General features: G+C 47.3%; 1 protein-coding gene across 3 annotated transcripts in view; it reads left to right on the top strand.

Moving 5' to 3' along the window:
• The first annotated feature begins 1,761 nt into the window (after window positions 1–1,761).
• The window catches only part of TCAIM (T cell activation inhibitor, mitochondrial), a 56,791-nt gene continuing 39,599 nt past the window's right edge, over window positions 1,762–18,953 (top strand). The window contains exons 1-2 of one of the 3 annotated variants that reach the window (XM_050938470.1): window positions 1,762–1,835; window positions 7,054–7,127. In XM_050938470.1, coding sequence (XP_050794427.1) covers window positions 7,099–7,127 — 29 coding nt within the window. In that variant the 5' untranslated portion in view covers window positions 1,762–1,835; window positions 7,054–7,098. The other 2 variants (XM_050938469.1, XM_050938471.1) reach the window with 2 other exon arrangements.

The following is an 18,953-nucleotide window of genomic DNA, read 5'->3' as shown; positions in this document are numbered from 1 at the left end:
TGATAAAAGTCTTAAAAAAAAAAAGTTTAAAAATAATATCCATCAAAATTATCAAAAAATAAAAATCAGATTCTGCCAATTCTAGGTAATAGTCACGGACTTCATATAGTGCCTATTACTACTGAATTTAACTATATTTTTATGTTTCGCATTGAATCCCATTGTTACTGTGTATGCAAAGTGCTCAATAATCTCTGTATTGAAATGTTGAGAAATTCTATTGGATCACCAACTTGCCAGCAGGGGCGGTTCTAGACATTTTGCTGCCCCAAGCACGGCGGCATGCCGCGGGGGGGGGGGGGGGGGGGGGCTCTGCCAGTTGCGGACGGTCCGCTGGTCCCATGGCTTCGGTGGAGCCACAGGACCAGCGGACCCTTTGCAGGCATGCCACCGAAGGCAGCCTGCCTGCCGCCCTCCCGGATGCACCCCCTGGGCATGCTGCCCTAAGCACTTGCTTGGTGTGCTGGGGCCTAGAGCCACCCCTGCTTGCCAGAAATAAGATAAGGGCTGTATTTGCATTTGGCCACCAACCTCGGGGTGTACTTTATGTGTTTATTTAAAAGGAATGCAACGTCCCACTTGCTTGCACGTCTAGATCCCAAATAAATATCAATTGCTGGGTAGCTCCCAAGTATCAGGGAGAGCCGTGTTAGGCTGTAGCCACAGAAACAAGGCAGCTGGTACCACCTTAAAGACTAACATTTATTTGGGCATAAGCTTTCGTGAGAAACCCCACAACCCAACTTCTGTGAGGGGGGTTTACCCACGAAAGCTTACACCCAAATAAATGTTAGTCATTAAGGTGCCACTGGACTCCTGCTGCTGGATAGCTGCGTTCAGAAGTAGTGAAAGCTGATTTCCAGCTCAGGGAAAGAGCAGCGTGGGGCTCCCCAGCCAGGCTAGCTACTCGCGCTGCGTGGGTGAGGAGACATTGCCAGGCCCCCACTCCCAAACTATGCGGAAGAAGTTGCAGCAGCGGGAGCTCAGGGGCTGCGGCTCGCAACCCGGCACCGCAGAGCTGCTCCGGCGTGCGCGGTTACAGGCAAGGCCTCGGGGCTAACGGTGAAATCCCCAACGTTACATGAGCGGTGGAAGCTAAACTCCGGCCGGTTCAGCTCGGCTGAAATCACCCGCGCTGGGGTGGGAGTGCGGGGCGCAGGGCCGCCCGGTGGGGGGGGGGCGCAAGTGGGGCAATTTGCTCGGGGCCCCACGAGTTTTTCGGGGCCCTTGGAGCGGGGTCCTTCACTCACTCCGGGGGCCACGGAAAACTCTCGCGGACCCCGGAGCTTCTTCCGCTCCCGGTCTCCGCCGGCGGGGGGTCCCTACCGCCGAAGCGCAGCTGGGTGTTCGGCGGTAATTCTGCGGCAGGGGGTCCTTACGTTCCGGGACAGGCCGCCGAAGACCCGGCTGCACTTCGGCGGCTGGTCCCGCTTCCGCGGTAATTCCACGGGAGACTCCCGCCGCGGGTCTTCGGGGCACTTCGGCGGCGGGTCCCGAATTACCGCCGAAGCGGGAGGACCCCCCTGAATCCTCTGGGCGGCCCTGGCGGCGCGGCGAGCCCGCTAATAGCGGCCGGCCAGAGCCTGCCCCTGGTGGGGGAAGATAGGGAGAGTCCGTTCCTCAGCGTCTGCGGGGCTCGGGAGCCTGGCACCGGGATGGTTACGTTCTGCCGCTGAGAATTAAACATCCTCCACCGGGTCGCTTGGGCACTGCAGAGCTCTCGCGCATGCGCGGCTACTTTGACGGATGGGGGTGCGCGAGCTGGAGGAACGCGCGAGCTGACGCGGCTACGCGCGACCCGGAGTGTGGGCGGAGGCGAGGAACCTGCTCAGGAGGTGGGAAGGTGACGGCGGCGACCCCGCCCCTCAGGCCGCTCCTCCCTCTCGGGAAGGGGTCACTGAGCGTCGGCTCCGTACGCGCGCGCCCCGCGATGGGGACCGAGCTCGGGCAGGCGGGGGGAGGGGCAGCTGTCACGACGCTGAGGTAAGGGGGCTGGGGGGCCTGCCGCGTATCTCGGGGGAGTGTTCGGGCCTCAGCTGCGCTCAGGGGCCCTTCCTCGGCCCACGACCCCTCGGGGGCACAGGCCGGGAGCTGCCCGCTGAACGCGCTAGCGGGCCGGGCCGAGCCGAGGCAGTGATCGGTTTCCACGCGACTCGTTTAAAACTTCCCGCGGGATTCCGCTGCTAGCCAGGCCGGCTGTCCTGGGGAGCGAGGCCGGGGGCGGCGCTTTCCAGTCACGCGGTGGATGGAGCCCTGGGCCCTGCCGCTTTTTGTGTCCGGATTGTAACCCCTTGGCTCGGACCCACCCCCAGAGAGACTGGATTTTAAACCAGTAACCCCATGGAAACGCAGCCCGCCAGGAAGGGTTGGGCTGGGCTGCTGTGTCTGAGCGCCTTTCGTGGGGTCTTGGGGTAGGGCGGCTCTGGTCAGGGTGTGGACGCAGCCTGATCTCCCCCGGGCTGTAATACTTGGGGCTAGTTTAGGAGATGTTGGTGGCCTGTGATGTACAAGAGGTCAAGATACATGGTGCTCTCTGGCCTTATAGGCTATGGATGGTCAAGAGCTGGCAGACACTTGGCTTGTGTTTTGTAAGCTGCTTCTGTATTTATGCTGAGAGTGCAAAAGTGTCCTGGCACCCTGCGCTGCTCTTCTGGAGACCAAAACTCCGCCCTACCTGTGCCTCACGAGAGGCTTTGATTTGGAACTGCAGTTACATGACTGCATCTCAGGGCTTGTCTACATCAGAAAGTTGCAGCGCTGGTGAGGGAGTTACAGCGCTGCAACTTTGAAGGTGTACACATCTGCAGGGCACCACCAGCGCTGCAACTCCCTGTTTGCAGCGCTGGCCGTACTCCCGTTTTGTCTCGGGTGTAGAGGATCCAGCGCTGGTGATCCAGCGCTGGTAATCCAATGTAGACACTTACCAGCGCTTTTCTTGACCTCCGTGGAAGGAGGAAGCCTCTGGTAATCAAGCTGGTCTCCTTTCCCGGTTTGCTCTCTCGTTCCCGGAGCCCCGAGCAAGCAGGTCTCCTTCCCTGCGGTTTGCTGGGTGGCTCCGGGAACGCGAGAGCAAACCGCGGCGAAGCGGGTCTCCTTTCCCGGTTTGCTCTCTCGTTCCCGGAGCCCCGAGCAAGCAGGTCTCCTTCCCTGCGGTTTGCTGGGTGGCTCCGGGAACGCGAGAGCAAACCGCGGCGAAGCGGGTCTCCTTTCCCGGTTTGCTCTCTCGTTCCCGGAGCCCCGAGCAAGCAGGTCTCCTTCCCTGCGGTTTGCTGGGTGGCTCCGGGAACGCGAGAGCAAACCGCGGCGAAGCGGGTCTCCTTTCCCGGTTTGCTCTCTCGTTCCCGGAGCCCCGAGCAAGCAGGTCTCCTTCCCTGCGGTTTGCTGGGTGGCTCCGGGAACGCGAGAGCAAACCGCGGCGAAGCGGGTCTCCTTTCCCGGTTTGCTCTCTCGTTCCCGGAGCCCCGAGCAAGCAGGTCTCCTTCCCTGCGGTTTGCTGGGTGGCTCCGGGAACGAGAGAGCAAACCGCGGCGAAGCGGGTCTCCTTTCCCGGTTTGCTCTCTCGTTCCCGGAGCCCAGAGCAAGCAGGTCTCCTTCCCTGCGGTTTGCTGGGTGGCTCCGGGAACGCGAGAGCAAACCGCGGCGAAGCGGGTCTCCTTTCCCGGTTTGCTCTCTCGTTCCCGGAGCCCCGAGCAAGCAGGTCTCCTTCCCTGCGGTTTGCTGGGTGGCTCCGGGAACGCGAGAGCAAACCGCGGCGAAGCGGGTCTCCTTTCCCGGTTTGCTCTCTCGTTCCCGGAGCCCATAGCAAGCAGGTCTCCTTCCCTGCGGTTTGCTGGGTGGCTCCGGGAACGCGAGAGCAAACCGCGGCGAAGCGGGTCTCCTTTCCCGGTTTGCTCTCTCGTTCCCGGAGCCCCGAGCAAGCAGGTCTCCTTCCCTGCGGTTTGCTGGGTGGCTCCGGGAACGCGAGAGCAAACCGCGGCGAAGCGGGTCTCCTTTCCCGGTTTGCTCTCTCGTTCCCGGAGCCCAGAGCAAGCAGGTCTCCTTCCCTGCGGTTTGCTGGGTGGCTCCGGGAACGCGAGAGCAAACCGCGGCGAAGCGGGTCTCCTTTCCCGGTTTGCTCTCTCGTTCCCGGAGCCCCGAGCAAGCAGGTCTCCTTCCCTGCGGTTTGCTGGGTGGCTCCGGGAACGCGAGAGCAAACCGCGGCGAAGCGGGTCTCCTTTCCCGGTTTGCTCTCTCGTTCCCGGAGCCCCGAGCAAGCAGGTCTCCTTCCCTGCGGTTTGCTGGGTGGCTCCGGGAACGCGAGAGCAAACCGCGGCGAAGCGGGTCTCCTTTCCCGGTTTGCTCTCTCGTTCCCGGAGCCCCGAGCAAGCAGGTCTCCTTCCCTGCGGTTTGCTGGGTGGCTCCGGGAACGCGAGAGCAAACCGCGGCGAAGCGGGTCTCCTTTCCCGGTTTGCTCTCTCGTTCCCGGAGCCCAGAGCAAGCAGATCTCCTTCCCTGCGGTTTGCTGGGTGGCTCCGGGAACGAGAGAGCAAACCGCGGCGAAGCGGGTCTCCTTTCCCGGTTTGCTCTCGCGTTCCCGGAACCCCCCTTGAAGCCGCCCAACAGCGCTGCAGTGTGGCCACATCTAACACCACTTGCAGCGCTGGTTGCTGTAAGTGTGGCCACTCTGCAGCGCTGGCCCTATACAGCTGTACTAATACAGCTGTAACAACCAGCGCTGCAAAACTTTAGATGTAGACATGGCCTCAGACCTGTTACATAATGCAGCATAAGCCCAACAGGTGTCTGCCTGAGGCAGCAAAATGTTTAGTCCATTGAAATCCACACCATTAGCAAGTGTGTCTTTTAAATATTCCTGTTGGCAAATCAGCCCTGATTCATTCTCTCTTGCATAAAGCTAAAGACTCACATTTTAGATTTTAATTTTAAAGCAGTTTTTGCAGTCTGGAGATAGAATTTGCTGGATGCTTCATGAGATATTTTTAAAACTTACTCAAGTCTTTGAATTTTAGTAATTGCACTGCTTATGACCACTCTGAATTTGCCTGAGGTAGCAAAAAGCCACATAACCAGCTCTAGTGTTTTACTCTTAACCTATGGAAATGTTGTAGCTAAAATGTTTATATGAATGTTTTAGTTCATTCTGTATATACTGTTGTTGAAGTAACCATGCTGCAGTCTGGCCAGTTAGGGAAATGGGTAGCTGCTTCAGCAGGCATAAGACTAGAATCTACAAGAATCTTTCACCAAATCACATGCTATTTTAGAGTGTGTTGGGGTTTTTTAAATTGTTTTAGAAAAGTGTTCAAATTGTTGACTTAACTGATTAACCATAGCAGGTTTTGTGCAGCATGAGAAAAGTGAATATTTCCTTTGTATTTAAACTACTTCAGCTTTTGCCAGTTCATGACATCTGTCATTCTTACTAATATTGGTATACATGGAATGTTCAGTTCAGTATACTGCTGGGAATGCTCACAGCAATCAAGTGCTCAGTTAATTGTGAGGAACTGGCAGCAGTGACTGCTTATACACACACTATGCGGCTTCCCTTGAGGAGCCAGTTATGCTGAACTATTTTGTGCCTTTCCAAGAGGGAATAAAGGCCTACATACACATTAACCAATACCCTTATACTTGATGTAAGGAAGTGTTTGGCCCTAGATCTATGGAGAATTCCAAAAGTATTAAAGCAAAAATTATTAGGGCTGTTTTTTAAAATATATGGTGAATGGACTATTAACACAATTTGTTTCAAACTGCCCTAGATATCACTTGATTAACATCTCTGTAAAAATTAAAAAATACATTCAAATTTAAAGACAGATTTGCTTGGTTTTTTTTTAAATGCAGTAACTTTTTGCATGTCACTCTCCCTTCATGTTAAGTTTGAGAAGTGAGGCTCAGTAGGACTGTGAAACCAACTATATTCACTTTGAGTTCTGAAGTGATAAGGCAAAAATGATGCTTTATTCCCAAAGACTTTGGTGTTACAAATGGAGTACAGTATAAATCTAGTTTGTTTGAGGAAATAAAATTGTGTTTTGCTCAGACACAACTGTCTTTTGATTAGGGTGCAGATGAAATAATTCTGTGTGCGTTCAGTTGATCAGTTTAATAAAATAATTAAGACTGTAGCCAACACCAGATGTTTCAGAGAAAGATGCAAGAAAACTGCAGCAGGCAGTTATGAGAGAATCTGCCTCCAGAAATACTCCTTCCTAATCCTCAGTAGTTAGAAATTGGCTTAAGCCCTTCCAAAATGGTTGGTTGATTTATTTAGTGTTTACTACTATACTTCTTGATTTTCTTGTTATCATACAAAAAATAGCTAATTTCATTTTGAAATCTAAGATTTTTGCCTCAATGGTAACTTGTGGCAATGGATTCCATATCTAATTATACATTGTATGAAAAAGTACTTTCTTTTATTGTTTTTTTTATCTGCCACCTGTTTTTAAAGGAACATAACCAACTTGAAAACTTTTTGTTTTGAAAAATTTTAAGTTAAATGTAGCACCTAAGATAACTGGAGGAAGTTTGGGTGGAAACTGTTTTGCTCTATTTTTGTTTGGGTTTTGTTGTTTTATTTTGTGGAATTGACAGCACTTTGTACATAGTCAATTTCACTGTTTTCCCCTGTATAGCCAGTCAATTTCTCCTGTGCTGAAAAGACAGTTATAAATATCAACAGGGAGACTGGAAAACATTTTAAAAATATCAAAGGACTTTTTAAAAAAGCCATACTCATCAGAAACTGGAGTATCTTTAAATTATTCTGTTTAAGATTTTCAAATAGTGTCAGTTAAAATCCACCTATGTCAATACAGAGTACACATTTTATCACATAATTTACTAAAGGATACTTTTTTCCTGTAGCTTAGGAAAAAATCTAAAAGCATCCTTGTGTAAAACCAAATCCTGCATTGTGGATTTTCTTAATTGTTCATTACCACTGTAACTTAAATTGTAAAACAGTTTTTTAGAAAATTGAAAGGGGAAAATATACATGGACACAATCATTAAATATACTTTCCTTTTATATTCTTCTTTAAGTGATCTAGCGGATGTCTGAAAGTTGACTTGAGCATAAGCAGTGAGATGTTTTGCCATTTGGGGGCTGTGAGGAGGTAAGACTGATTGCCAAATTAATCTACTCTTTAACTTAGTACTTAAAAGCTGGAGGTTTTGTGTTTAATACTTTTCAATTTTTGTCTGAATTGGTCATTTGTTATCTGTGTGCCATTTGACATTTTTACTACAATAGCTGCAATACACATTCAGTCATCCAATGGAGGATGAGTAGTCAGACACAGGCTAAACAGGTTTGAGTATGACTTTATTGTGTGAAATAAGGTGATATGACAAAGCTAAAATTAAATATCCAAAATATAACTGAATTCTTATGCTATTAAAGTTCACCATTACAGATAAAGTGAACTGTAAGGGTAAAGTAAATTACTTTTAACAAAGATATTCAATGTGAAAGCTACAGGAAAAAGTTAGGTTTAATAGATTTTTGACAACAATCTTCAACAGGGGGTATTATTTCATCAGTAATTCTGTCTTGCAATCCTACTGCATAATCTTGTAGCAGAGATTGTGTTTGATAATATCTTTCACAATAGTGAGACTGCCCTACTCTTGGTGGTAATGATTTTGCTTTTGAACATGAATCCCTGTCTCTTCTTATCCTCAGTCTGAATGCGGTTGTTGGGGAAATTGATCACTCCTTGAGCAAGAAGCCAAGGACACCTTCTTTGCATTTTTTTTCTCTAAATTAATTTTAATTTCTTAATTTCACTCTACAGCTAAGGGATGCCTCCAGGTGTGTCTTCCATCTTTTCTGTATATATTCATTCTGTTCATGGGTTAATTATGGTCTGTGAGTATTCCTCCTTTGAGTAAGTTCAAAATAGTTTTTTGCTAGGATCCTCAGCCTACCTTCTACCATGGTAATGTTACATATACCGGTTTCTTTTATTTTGTTTCCCATCTGTCACCATTTTCTCATTACGATCTTGGATAAATGTGATTTGTATGTCTCAAGTTTAAAAAAAAAAAAAGTTATGAGGAAAACCTTGTACGTTAGCCAGAGATAACTTTTAAAGATGGGAACAGGTAAGGTATAGGGAGCCTAGGCCCCTTGCCAAGCAACTATGAAAGGGTAGGGTGCTGACATTCTTGTATGGGTGTTGTCCAGGGATCTTTTTTTCAGACTATCTTTTGTATGAGCTTCTAGCTGTGTCTGATTAAATGTAAAGTACTTAGGAATGTCTGGAAGGGAAAATCTTTCTCTTACTGCCTCAGAGCCTCCTGGTTACTGCAAAGAAGTTGTATATGGGAGGGGTTAACTTTTACTACTGTTCTTTCCTGAATTACAGTGGTGAAGCTGACCAGTCTTGGTAAATTTCATTCTGCTTCTTGACAAAACTAGGAGTAACAGAAGAGGTGATAGAGTTGCCTCTCTGCCTATACAAGACTGTGTTGCTTTGGTTTACATTTGGTTCACATTTAAAAGGTTATTTTTTAACTATAAGGGCTCCCCGTCTTCGCCAGAGGAAGCTTTGTGCTTGTCACGGTCAGATGGATTCTTCAAGCCCTGCAAATTTATTTGAATCTTATATATTGACCTACCCTTTTTTATTAGCCTCATCAGTTGTTTTGTTGTTAACTAAAGGCAGGGCTTAAATTCAGCCAGAGCCATCCAGAACAGAGCTCTGGTAAATATTTTCAAACCTGCAGGAGCCCTGGCACCAAGCCCCGAGAAATACTTGTGGAGAATTTAAACCCTGACCAAAGTGTTAGAGATACTGACAAACAAGATCAGAGTCCTTATCTCAACTTGAGAACTCAATACTTGTTTTAAAAAATTGTTAAAAATAAGATTTAGGTATGCACTTGAGACTCTGATATCCGATCTTGTTTTAATCGCTGAATGGAAAGGTATTCACATGAATGAATCTGCTGCCCAAGTGGTGTTAAAGAGATTTGGGGATGACCCTAAAATGTTATGGATCTATGCAAGTTCTGTTTTAATTTGACTCACTATTTAATGATTTTGGAAAAGAAAAGATGTCTCCCAAAGACCAAACCATCTGGTTGTTAGCTTCATATTGCACTGACTTTCTTTTAGTTATTTGATTTTCAGAATATTCATATTTGCAAAGATCTTGGCTTGTAAAACGTTCTTTGATCGTCTTTCTTGGGTTTGTTGATAATGGCTTCACTAGATCTCATAAAATTTGAACTAACTACGATTTGACTATCGTGTTTGTTTGCAAAAGCATTTGGCAAGTGCAGTAAAACTTGATTGTTTGGTCTCCCTTTTATAGACTCTTAGACTCATAGACTCTAGGACTGGAAGGGACCTCGAGAGGTCATCGAGTCCAGTCCCCTGCCTTCATAGCAGGACCAAATACTGTCTAGACCATCCCTAATAGACATTTATCTAACCTACTCTTAAATATCTCCAGAGGTGGAGATTCCACAACTTCCCTAGGCAATCTATTCCAGTGTTTAACTACCCTGACAGTTAGGAACTTTTTCCTAATGTCCAACCTAAATCTCCCTTGCTGCAGTTTAAGCCCATTACTTCTTGTTCTATCATTGGAGGCTAAGGTGAACAAGTTTTCTCCCTCCTCCTGATGACACCCTTTTAGATACCTGAAAACTGCTATCATGTCCCCTCTCAGTCTTCTCTTTTCCAAACTAAACAAACCCAATTGTTTCAGCCTTCCTTCATAGGTCATGTTCTCAAGACTTGTAATCATTCTCGTTGCTCCTCTCTGGACCCTCTCCAATTTCTCCACATCTTTCTTGAAATGCAGTGCCCAGAACTGGACACAATACTCCAGTTGAGGCCTAACCAGCGCAGAGTAAAGCGGAAGAATGACTTCTCGTGTCTTGTTTACAACACACCTGTTAATGCATCCCAGAATCACGTGTGCTTTTTTTGCAACAGTATCACACTGTTGACTCATATTAAGCTTGTGGTCCACTATGACCCTAGATCTTTTTCTGCCATACTCCTTCCTAGACAGTCTCTTCCCATTCTGTATGTGTGAAACTGATTGTTCCTTCCTAGGTGGAGCACTTTGCATTTATCTTTATTGAACTTCATCCTGTTTACCTCAGACCATTTCTCCAATTTGTCCAGATCATTTTGAATTTTGACCCTGTCCTCCAAAGCAGTTGCAATCCCTCCCAGTTTGGTATCGTCCGCAAACTTAATAAGCGTACTTTCTATGCCAACATCTAAATCGTTGATGAAGATATTGAACAGAACCAGTCCCAAAACAGACCCTTGCGGAACCCCACTTGTTATACCTTTCCAGCAGGATTGGGAGCCATTAATAACTACTCTCTGAGTACGGTTATCCAGCCAGTTATGCACCCACCTTATAGTAGCCCCATCTAAATTGTACTTTCCTAGTTTATCTATAAGAATATCATGCCAGACCGTATCAAATGCCTTACTAAAGTCTAGGTATATCACATCCACTGCTTCTCCCTTATCCACAAGGCTCGTTATCCTATCAAAGAATGCTATCAGATTAGTTTGACACGATTTGTTCTTTACAAATCCATGCTGGCTATTCCCTATCACCTTACCACCTTCCAAGTGTTTGCAGATGATTTCTTTAATTACTTGCTCCATTATCTTCCCTGGCACAGAAGTTAAACTAACTGGTCTGTAGTTTCCTGGGTTGTTTTTATTTCCCTTTTTATAGATGGGCACTATATTTGCCCTTTTCCAGTCTTCTGGAATCTCCCCCGTCTCCCATGATTTCCCATAGATAATAGCTAGAGGCTCAGATACCTCTTCTATTAACTCCTTGAATATTCTAGGATGCATTTCATCAGGCCCTGGTGACTTGCAGGCATCTAACTTTTCTAAGGATTTTTTACTTGCTCTTTTTTTATTTTATCTTCTAAACCTACCCTCTTCCCGTAAGCATTCACTATATTAGACATTCCTTCCGACTTCTCTGTGAAGACCGAAACAAAGAAGTAATTAAGCATCTCTGCCATTTCCAAGTCTCCCGTTACTGTTTCCCCCTCCTCACTGAGCAGTGGGCCTACCCTGTCCTTGGTCTTCCTCTTGCTTTTAATGTATTGATAAAAAGTCTTCTTGTTTCCCTTTATTCCCATAGCTAGTTTGAGCTCATTTTGTGCCTTTGCCTTTCTAATCTTGCCTCTGCATTCCTGTGTTATTTGCCTATATTCGTCCTTTGTAATCTGACCTAGTTTCCATTTTTTATATGATGCCTTTTTATTTTGTAGGTCACGCAAGATCTCGTGGTTAAGCCAAGGTGGTCTTTTGCCACATTTTCTATCTTTCCTAACCATCGGAATAGCTTGCTTTTGGGCCCTTAATAGTATCATCTTATTTCAGGCTTGCAAAATTATCAAGATAATTTTAACAGTCCAGGCACATACTCTCCTACCCAACTCCCCTCCTCCCCCAAAAAAGCAAAAAAAATCTGTTAGCCAACTTCTTTTATAGGGTAGGAGTAGAAAAAAAGAAACGTTCATCACAATTTATTCTCCAGTAAAATTACTCACCCTAGGAAATCAGGTGAATGGAGTTTTATAAGGCTATCTTATTGTTTTTATATAGTCATCATTTCTATGTGAAGGATATGCAATTATGCCTCTTATCTTTCATTTATTCGCCTATCTTGAGTTTATCAACCTCTGACCATAATATGATTTTGTCTGTCTTGTATTTAATTTTGTGAAGTGTGTTTTGTTTTTTGTTTTTTTGTCTGTAGTTTAAATGAAAGACTCTGCATAAATTTAAAAATATTTTACCACTGAACAGAACTGAAGTGCTCTTCATCATCTTAGTTTCAAACTGAATGTGAATGCTGATAGAAGGAAAAATGACTTCTCATGGTAAATTAATTAGTATACTATGTCAGAGCAGTCGGGAAGGAATAATTCCATTGTTAAACATTTACTATTTACACACTGCCCTTGGTATTTATAAGTGTGCTGTCCTGTTCATTTAACACAACTCCTCAGACAACTTTGTACTATGATCAGAAAGCTTAGTGATCTTTTACCCAGAATTTGCCTTTTCCTCTCATTTCTCTAATCTGCCATGCAAGTCTGCTCTTTGTCATTTCCAGAATGTTGTCAGAACTTGCCCTTACTTCAGTTCTGCCTCCTGAGATTCTTCTGGGGCACTCAAAAGTGCTGTGGTTATATAACTCTGCCACTGCAGGAAATGGAACCATATCATATTCATTGCATCTTGTTAGTTTTCGCATCAGTTCAGAACTGTAATCCCGGTATTTACAAATTTCTAAAACTAAAGACACACTATCTCCTGTTTGCCCACTACTTGCTCTTACAACCTTGAACTCTCTCTTTTAACTGTCCACAGCTGAAGCTTATGCTTTCTGATCTATCTAGAATTTCTTCATCCAAACACTCCCTCTCTTCAAATCTTACTTTAAACAATCTGTCATAAACAGATAGCTAAGGGTTAATGTTCTTTTACCTGGAAAGAAGTAACCTGAAACCACCTGACCAGAGGACCAATCAGGAAACAAGACTTTTTCAAATCTGGGTGGAGGGAAGTTTGTGTGTGAGTCCTTTGTTCTTTGTCTTGTGCCTGTCTCTCTCTCGGCTATGAGAGGATTTCTGTCTCCTGCTTTCTAATCTTCTGTTTCCCAGTTGTAAGTACAGAAAGGACAGTGGTTTATATGGTTTTTTTTTGTATTTACATGTGTGTAGTTGCTGGAGTGTTTTGAATTGTATTCTTTTTGAATAAGGCTGTTTATTCATATTTCTTTTAAGCAATTGACCCTGTATTTGTCACCTTAATACAGAGAGACCATTTTTATGTATTTTTTCTTTCTTTTTATGTGAAGCTTTCTTTTTAAGACCTGTTGGAGTTTTTCTTTGGTGGGGAACTCCAGGAAATTCAGTTTGTAGCTCACCAGGGAATTGGTGGGAGGAAGAAGTCAGGGGGAAATCTGTGTGTGTTAGATTTACTAGCCTGACTTTGCATTCCCTGTGGGTGAATGAGGGGGATCGGGGGGGGAGCTTGGCTCTCTCTCGGTGCTTGTGTTTTCCAGGACTGGAAATAGAGAGGATAGAATCGCTCTGTTTAGATGCACGGAGCTTGCTTCTGTGTCTCTCTCCAGGAACCCAGGGAGGGAACACCTAGAAGGGAAGGGAAATGGTTTATTCCCCTGTGTTGTGAGACTCAAGGAATTTGGGTCTTGGGGTCCCCAGGGAAGGTTTTTGGGGGGACCAGAGTGCCCCAAAACACTCTAATTTTTTGGGTGGTGGCAGCTTTACCAGGTCCAAGCTGGTAACTAAGCTTGGAGGTTTTCATGCTAACCCCCATATTTTGGACGCTAAGATCCAAATCTGGGAATAGGTTATGACACAATCTTCTTTATCTATGATGGAAATTAAATCTGTCAACATCCCTCTTCTTCCCCCTGTTCTTGCACCTTTTCTCACTTTCAGCACTCTCATTTTCAAATAAGCTTATTTTCTTTCACTCCAGTCTACCTCCTTACATCATTTTGTCTTCTATACAAGAATATGCCTGAGAAATTAAGTAAATTTGCTCAGGATTAAAAATAGCTACGGGTATGTGGTTCTCAGAAGTGAACAAGGGATGCCTTCTCTATGTTGAAATATGATTATTTCTTCTTCAAGTGCTCGTTCATATCAATTACAATTAGGTGTGCACGTACCACATGCATGGCAGCCAGAAGATTTTTCCCCTAGCAGCCTCCGCTGGGTCGATCTGGGCTCCTCCTGGGGTCATGCCTTCATTGCCCTTACTATAGGACCCTGCCGACCTGCCACTCCCTCAGTTCCTTCTTACCACCTGTGACAGTTAGCCTGAATGCTTGTGGCTTTTGCTCTGCAAGTGCAATTCCCCTAGTTTCTTTAACTTGTTCATGTAAATAGTTTGTATATACAGTATTGTTAGTGTTAGTTTTAGATAAGGTTTTGTTGGAGGGTGCACCCTTTGATTCCCCCCTGTGATGGGTTGGATCACAGAAACCCCCTTAGGGCTGCCAACTGATGTGCTAAGACTACTTCTGCCCCCGCTTTCTCTGCCAGCTTGGGACTCCAGCATCCTGTCTTGTTGAGCCAGACATGCCAGTCTGCTCCAACACAGACCCAGGGCTGTGGACCCAGACCCAACCACATGCCTCAGAGCTGCAGACTTAGCTGAAAGCAACTTAAGAAGGGAAGGGATAGCTCAGTGGTTTGAGCATTGGCCTGCTAAACCCAGGGTTGTGAGTTCAATCCTTGAGGGGGCCATTTAGGGAACTGGGGTAAAAATCTGTCTGGGGATTGGTCCTGCTTTGAGCAGGGATTTGGACTAGATGACCTCCTGAGTTCCCTTCCAACCCTAATCTTCTATGATCTAAGAAGTGTTCCTGTCTTTAACACTCAGGTGCCCAGCTCCCTATAGGGTCCAAGCCCCAAATAAATCCATTTTACCCTGTATAAAACTTACACAGGGTAAACTCATAAGTTGTTCACTCTCTATAACATTGATAGAGAGAGATGCACAGCTGATTGCCCCCCCCCCCAGGTATTAATACATACTCTGGGTCAATTAATAAGTAAAAAGTGATTTTATTAAATACAAAAAGTAGGATTTAAGTTGTTCCAAGTAATAGCAGACAGAACAAAGTGAATTACCAAGCAAAATAAGATAGGACACAGAAGTCTGTCTAATACAGTAAGAAAACTGAATACAGATAAAAACCTCACCCTCAGAGGAATTCCAGCAAGCTTTCTTTTACAGACTAGTCTCCTTCTAGTCTGGGTCCAGCAATCACTGACACCCCCTGTAGTTACTGTCCTTTGTTCCAGTTTCTTTCAGGTATCCTTGGGGGTGGAGAGGCTATCTCTTGAGCCAGCTGAAGACAAAATGGAGGGGTGCCCCAGGGGTTTAAATAGACTTTCTCTTGTGGGTGGAGACCCCCTCCTCTCTCCTATGCAAAGTCCAGTTCCAAGATGGCGTTTTGGAGTCACATGGGCAAGTCACATGTCCATACATGACTCAGTTTTTACAGGCAGCAGACATTGTTTACATGCTACCCTGAATGTCTTCAGGTAGACTTCTTATGTGGATTGGAGCCTTCCAAGATTCATTGTCCTTTAAATGCTTCTTGATTTGCACATTCCTTTCCCAAGAAGCTGACCAAATGTTTTACTAAGGCTACTTAGAAATCAAGCAAGTACACAGCCAGTATTCATAACTTCGAATACAACAATGGCACATGCATACGGATAGGAGGAATGTATTCAGTAGATCATAACCTTTACAGAGAGATGTTACATGGTATGTGTAGTATAAAACATATTCCAGTTATGTCATATATACATTCATAAGCATATTTCCTTAAAGCCTCATGGGGTACACCATCACACTCCTCCTTTTATCCCTGGTACTGGGGCATGCCTCAGTCTCCAGAGTTTAAACCCTGCATAGACTGTGGCAGGCATATGCCAAAAAGTGACCCTCATGCTTCCTGCCTGAAGTGTCTGGCAGAAAGCCACCTCAACGAGCGCTGCAAAATCTGCAGAGGTTTTCGGCTGAGGACCCAAAAAGAGAGGGAGCAGCACCTGAGAGTATTGATAATTGAGGTTTCTTTGCATGCCCATTCGCACCCCAGCTCAGCAGAGCCAACGCTGAGCACTTCAGCACCAGGGCACAGTGCCCTGAAACTGTCGGGACATGAGTCGGCACTGAGAAAGGACTCCAACAGAGACTCTCGGCACTGGCAGGCATCTCCTCATAGGAGCTCCACGCACTCTCATTCTCCAGTCCCCCACAAGAAGAGAAAACCTGCGAGGGGATGCTCCACCACGCCCAGAGCAGTGCTGAAGGAGCCCGCCGCTGTGAGACCTGCGTCAGGCCACACAAGCTCGGCATCCACATTGAAGGTTGCGTTGACTCCTGACTCTCCCTAGGACCAGTTGAATCTGGACCCCCTCCCCTGTCTGGGAGAATCATGACTTGCAAATACCTTCCACGCTGGAGGCATTCGAGGCAGCTGAAGACCTGATCACTCTCACAGCACTGTCTCTCCCCCACACCCCAAGATAGGACAGGACGCCCGCAACGGTCTCAGCACCACCCATGAGACCTGGGCGCCATCCAGGGGCAAACCAGCGATAATGCCGTGCTGATTGCCATCCCCTCAGCACTGATCACCAGTGCCATCAACAAGCGTGCGGGTAGGGGAGCTGCACCAGTCCCCTAGCCCTAGATGCCACTCTTCAGCACAGACGCACTCTTCTCCTCCATGGTTGTCTTATACAGAGTCCTCGGAGTCGGAAACAGAGTCCTACTGCTCCTGGTTCAGAAGGAGCAGGAGTTTGAGGTCCCGCAGACAAGGATACCATCTCCAACCAAGACCGTGGCCAGGTCAGCGGCAACCCCCTGCACAGTGGCCATTTTGGACCCTGGACCTTCCGCCAGGGCCAGAGCCACTGGTCCTATTCTAGGTCGGTGACATATGTGCCCTCAGCCTCCCAGATGGTCGCTGTACCTCTAGCATCAATGTCAGCTGTGCTCGCTGGGGCACTGACAGCGACACCAGCCCTGGTCACACTGGTACCAGCTGCACCACGAGATCCCCTCGTCATCCTTCTCACCTGACAAGGTAGTGGTGTGCACATCAAATGCCCCAGCCCTAGAGGAGGGTGCTCCAACAACTGATGCCCGCGGTGGCACAAAATGTGGGCACGCGGGCTGAGGAGGTGGTTGAGTCCTCTGACCCGATGGTGGACATCCTTGCCCCTTCTGGTCCCTCCTGTATCGCCCTGCCTCTGATACATACCATACAAGAGGCTACTAAGACGTGGCAGACTCCAGTCTCTTTGCCACCAACGGCAAAGTGGAATGAGTGGAGGTATTTCGTTCCCTTTAAAGGGTTCGGGCACCTCTATACCCACCCTCCACCAGACTCCCTAATGGTAGCCATGGCAAATGAACAGGAGTGGCAAGGCTGCTAGGGCCCCTTCCCAAAAAATCAGGAGGCAAAAAAGATGGACCTCTTTGGGAGGAAAATTTATTGCACCAGGGGGCTGCAGTTCCGGATATCTAACCACCAGGCTGTTCTCAGCAGGTACAATTACAACTCCGGCAGAGTGATGGCCAAATTCACGGAGTTGTTGCCAGAGGACTCCAGGGCAGAATTCTTTCTAGTGAAGAAGGAAAGCTGGTTTCCCTGAGTCTCACTTCAGGCAGGCCTTGATGTGGCAGACCCACTGGGTATAGCCATGAGATGGAGCACCTGGCTACAGGTGTCTGGGCTTCCTTATGAGGTCCAGCAAACAATTCAAGACCTCCCCTTTGAGGGTTCAGCCCTGTTTTCAGAGAAAACAGACTCCTGGCTTCATACCTTGAAAGACTCATGGGCCACCCTCAAGTCTCTGGGCCTCCGCACTCTGGCAAACCAGCAGAAACGTTTTAAGCCGCAGCCCCCTGCCTTGTTTATACCAGCCTCAAAATAGGCAGGACTTCTCCTGCAGGTTGGGTAGAAACAACAGAAAGAGGCCCCACTCTTCATCAGGCCAGGGCTCTGGTCAGGCGAAGCAGTCTGCTGGCCAGAAGCAGACCTTATGAAGATGCACCCAGGGAGACGCACCAGTCTGGACACTGGATCCTTACCTTCTCATGCCAACTGTCCCCTTTCTTCCCTGTGTGGGCCTGTATTACATCGGATCGCTGGGTACTCCGCATGGTAGAAAGGGGATAGTCCCACCAATTCTCTACTCTTCCACCCCTCTTCCCCGTCCCTCTTCGGGGACTCTGCTCACGAGCAACTCCTCATACAAGAGATGTACTCGCTCTTGTCACTGGGGGCAGTGGAAGAGGTTCCTCTGGAGCTGAAGGGCTAGGGCTTCTATTCTCTGTATTTCCCAAAACAGGAAGCCAAAGGTGGCCTCAGGCCCATCCTAGACCTGCAAGATCTCAACAAGTTCATGAAGAAACTGAAGTTCCCCATGGTCCCTTTGGCCTCCATTATCCCTTCCTTGGATCCAGGAGACTGGTATGCCATCCTTGACTTGAAGGATGCTTACTTTCACATTTAGATTATGCTGTCCCACAGAAGGTACCTCAGATTCACAGTCCTTCCATTTGGCCTGTCAGCAGCTCCTGAAGTGTTTACCAAGTGCATTGCAGTTGTGGCTGTGTTCCTGCGTAAGCGATAGGTACGGGTGTTTCTGTACCTCGACAACTGGCTAATCAAGGGCCGCTCGTGGAGGCACAACTTGGCTTCATAAGAGCAACTTTCAACGAACTGAGCCTTCTTCTCAATGCCCAAAAAGTCAACTCTTGTCTCCCATTTAGCAGATAGAGCTTATAGGAGTGGTACTAGACTCCATACAGGCCACAGTGTACCCCCCGGAATCGCAGTTCCAGTCCCTGTGTGACAACATTCAAAACCTCAGACAGTTCCCTGCAACCGCAGCAAGGAATTACATGAAGCTTCTGGGACACATGGCCGCTTGTACCTAGGTAGTACAGCACGTTAGACTCAGACTTCGGCCTCTTCAGGGATGGCTAGCCTCGGTGTATCGCCTAGTTCAGGACAGTCTGGACAAAACCGTCACTCTACCTCATCCAGTCCTCAACTCCCTCCTGTGGTGGCTCGACCCGCAGGTAAGGTGTGCGGGGCTCCCCTTCACCAGACGTCACCTGTCCCTCTTGCTGGTGATGGATGTGTCAGCACTGGGGTGGGGGCGCACCTGGGAGACCTCAGGACACAAGGTCTCTGGTCCCAGGCGGAGCTCTCCCTTCACATCAACGTTAGAGAGTTGAAAGCAGTCCTCCTAGCATGACAGATCTTCTGAGTTCATCTGGAGGGGAAATGTGTATCGGTCATGACAGACAACACGACAATGATGTTTTATATAAAGAGATGGAGGTGCACGCTCCTCTCCCCTAT

The sequence above is a fragment of the Gopherus flavomarginatus genome, chromosome 2 (assembly GCF_025201925.1).
Source record: "Gopherus flavomarginatus isolate rGopFla2 chromosome 2, rGopFla2.mat.asm, whole genome shotgun sequence".
Classification (NCBI taxonomy): Eukaryota; Metazoa; Chordata; order Testudines; family Testudinidae; genus Gopherus; species Gopherus flavomarginatus.
The sequence above is the reverse complement of the archived record's forward strand: the minus strand, read 5'-3'. Positions and strand labels throughout refer to the sequence as shown.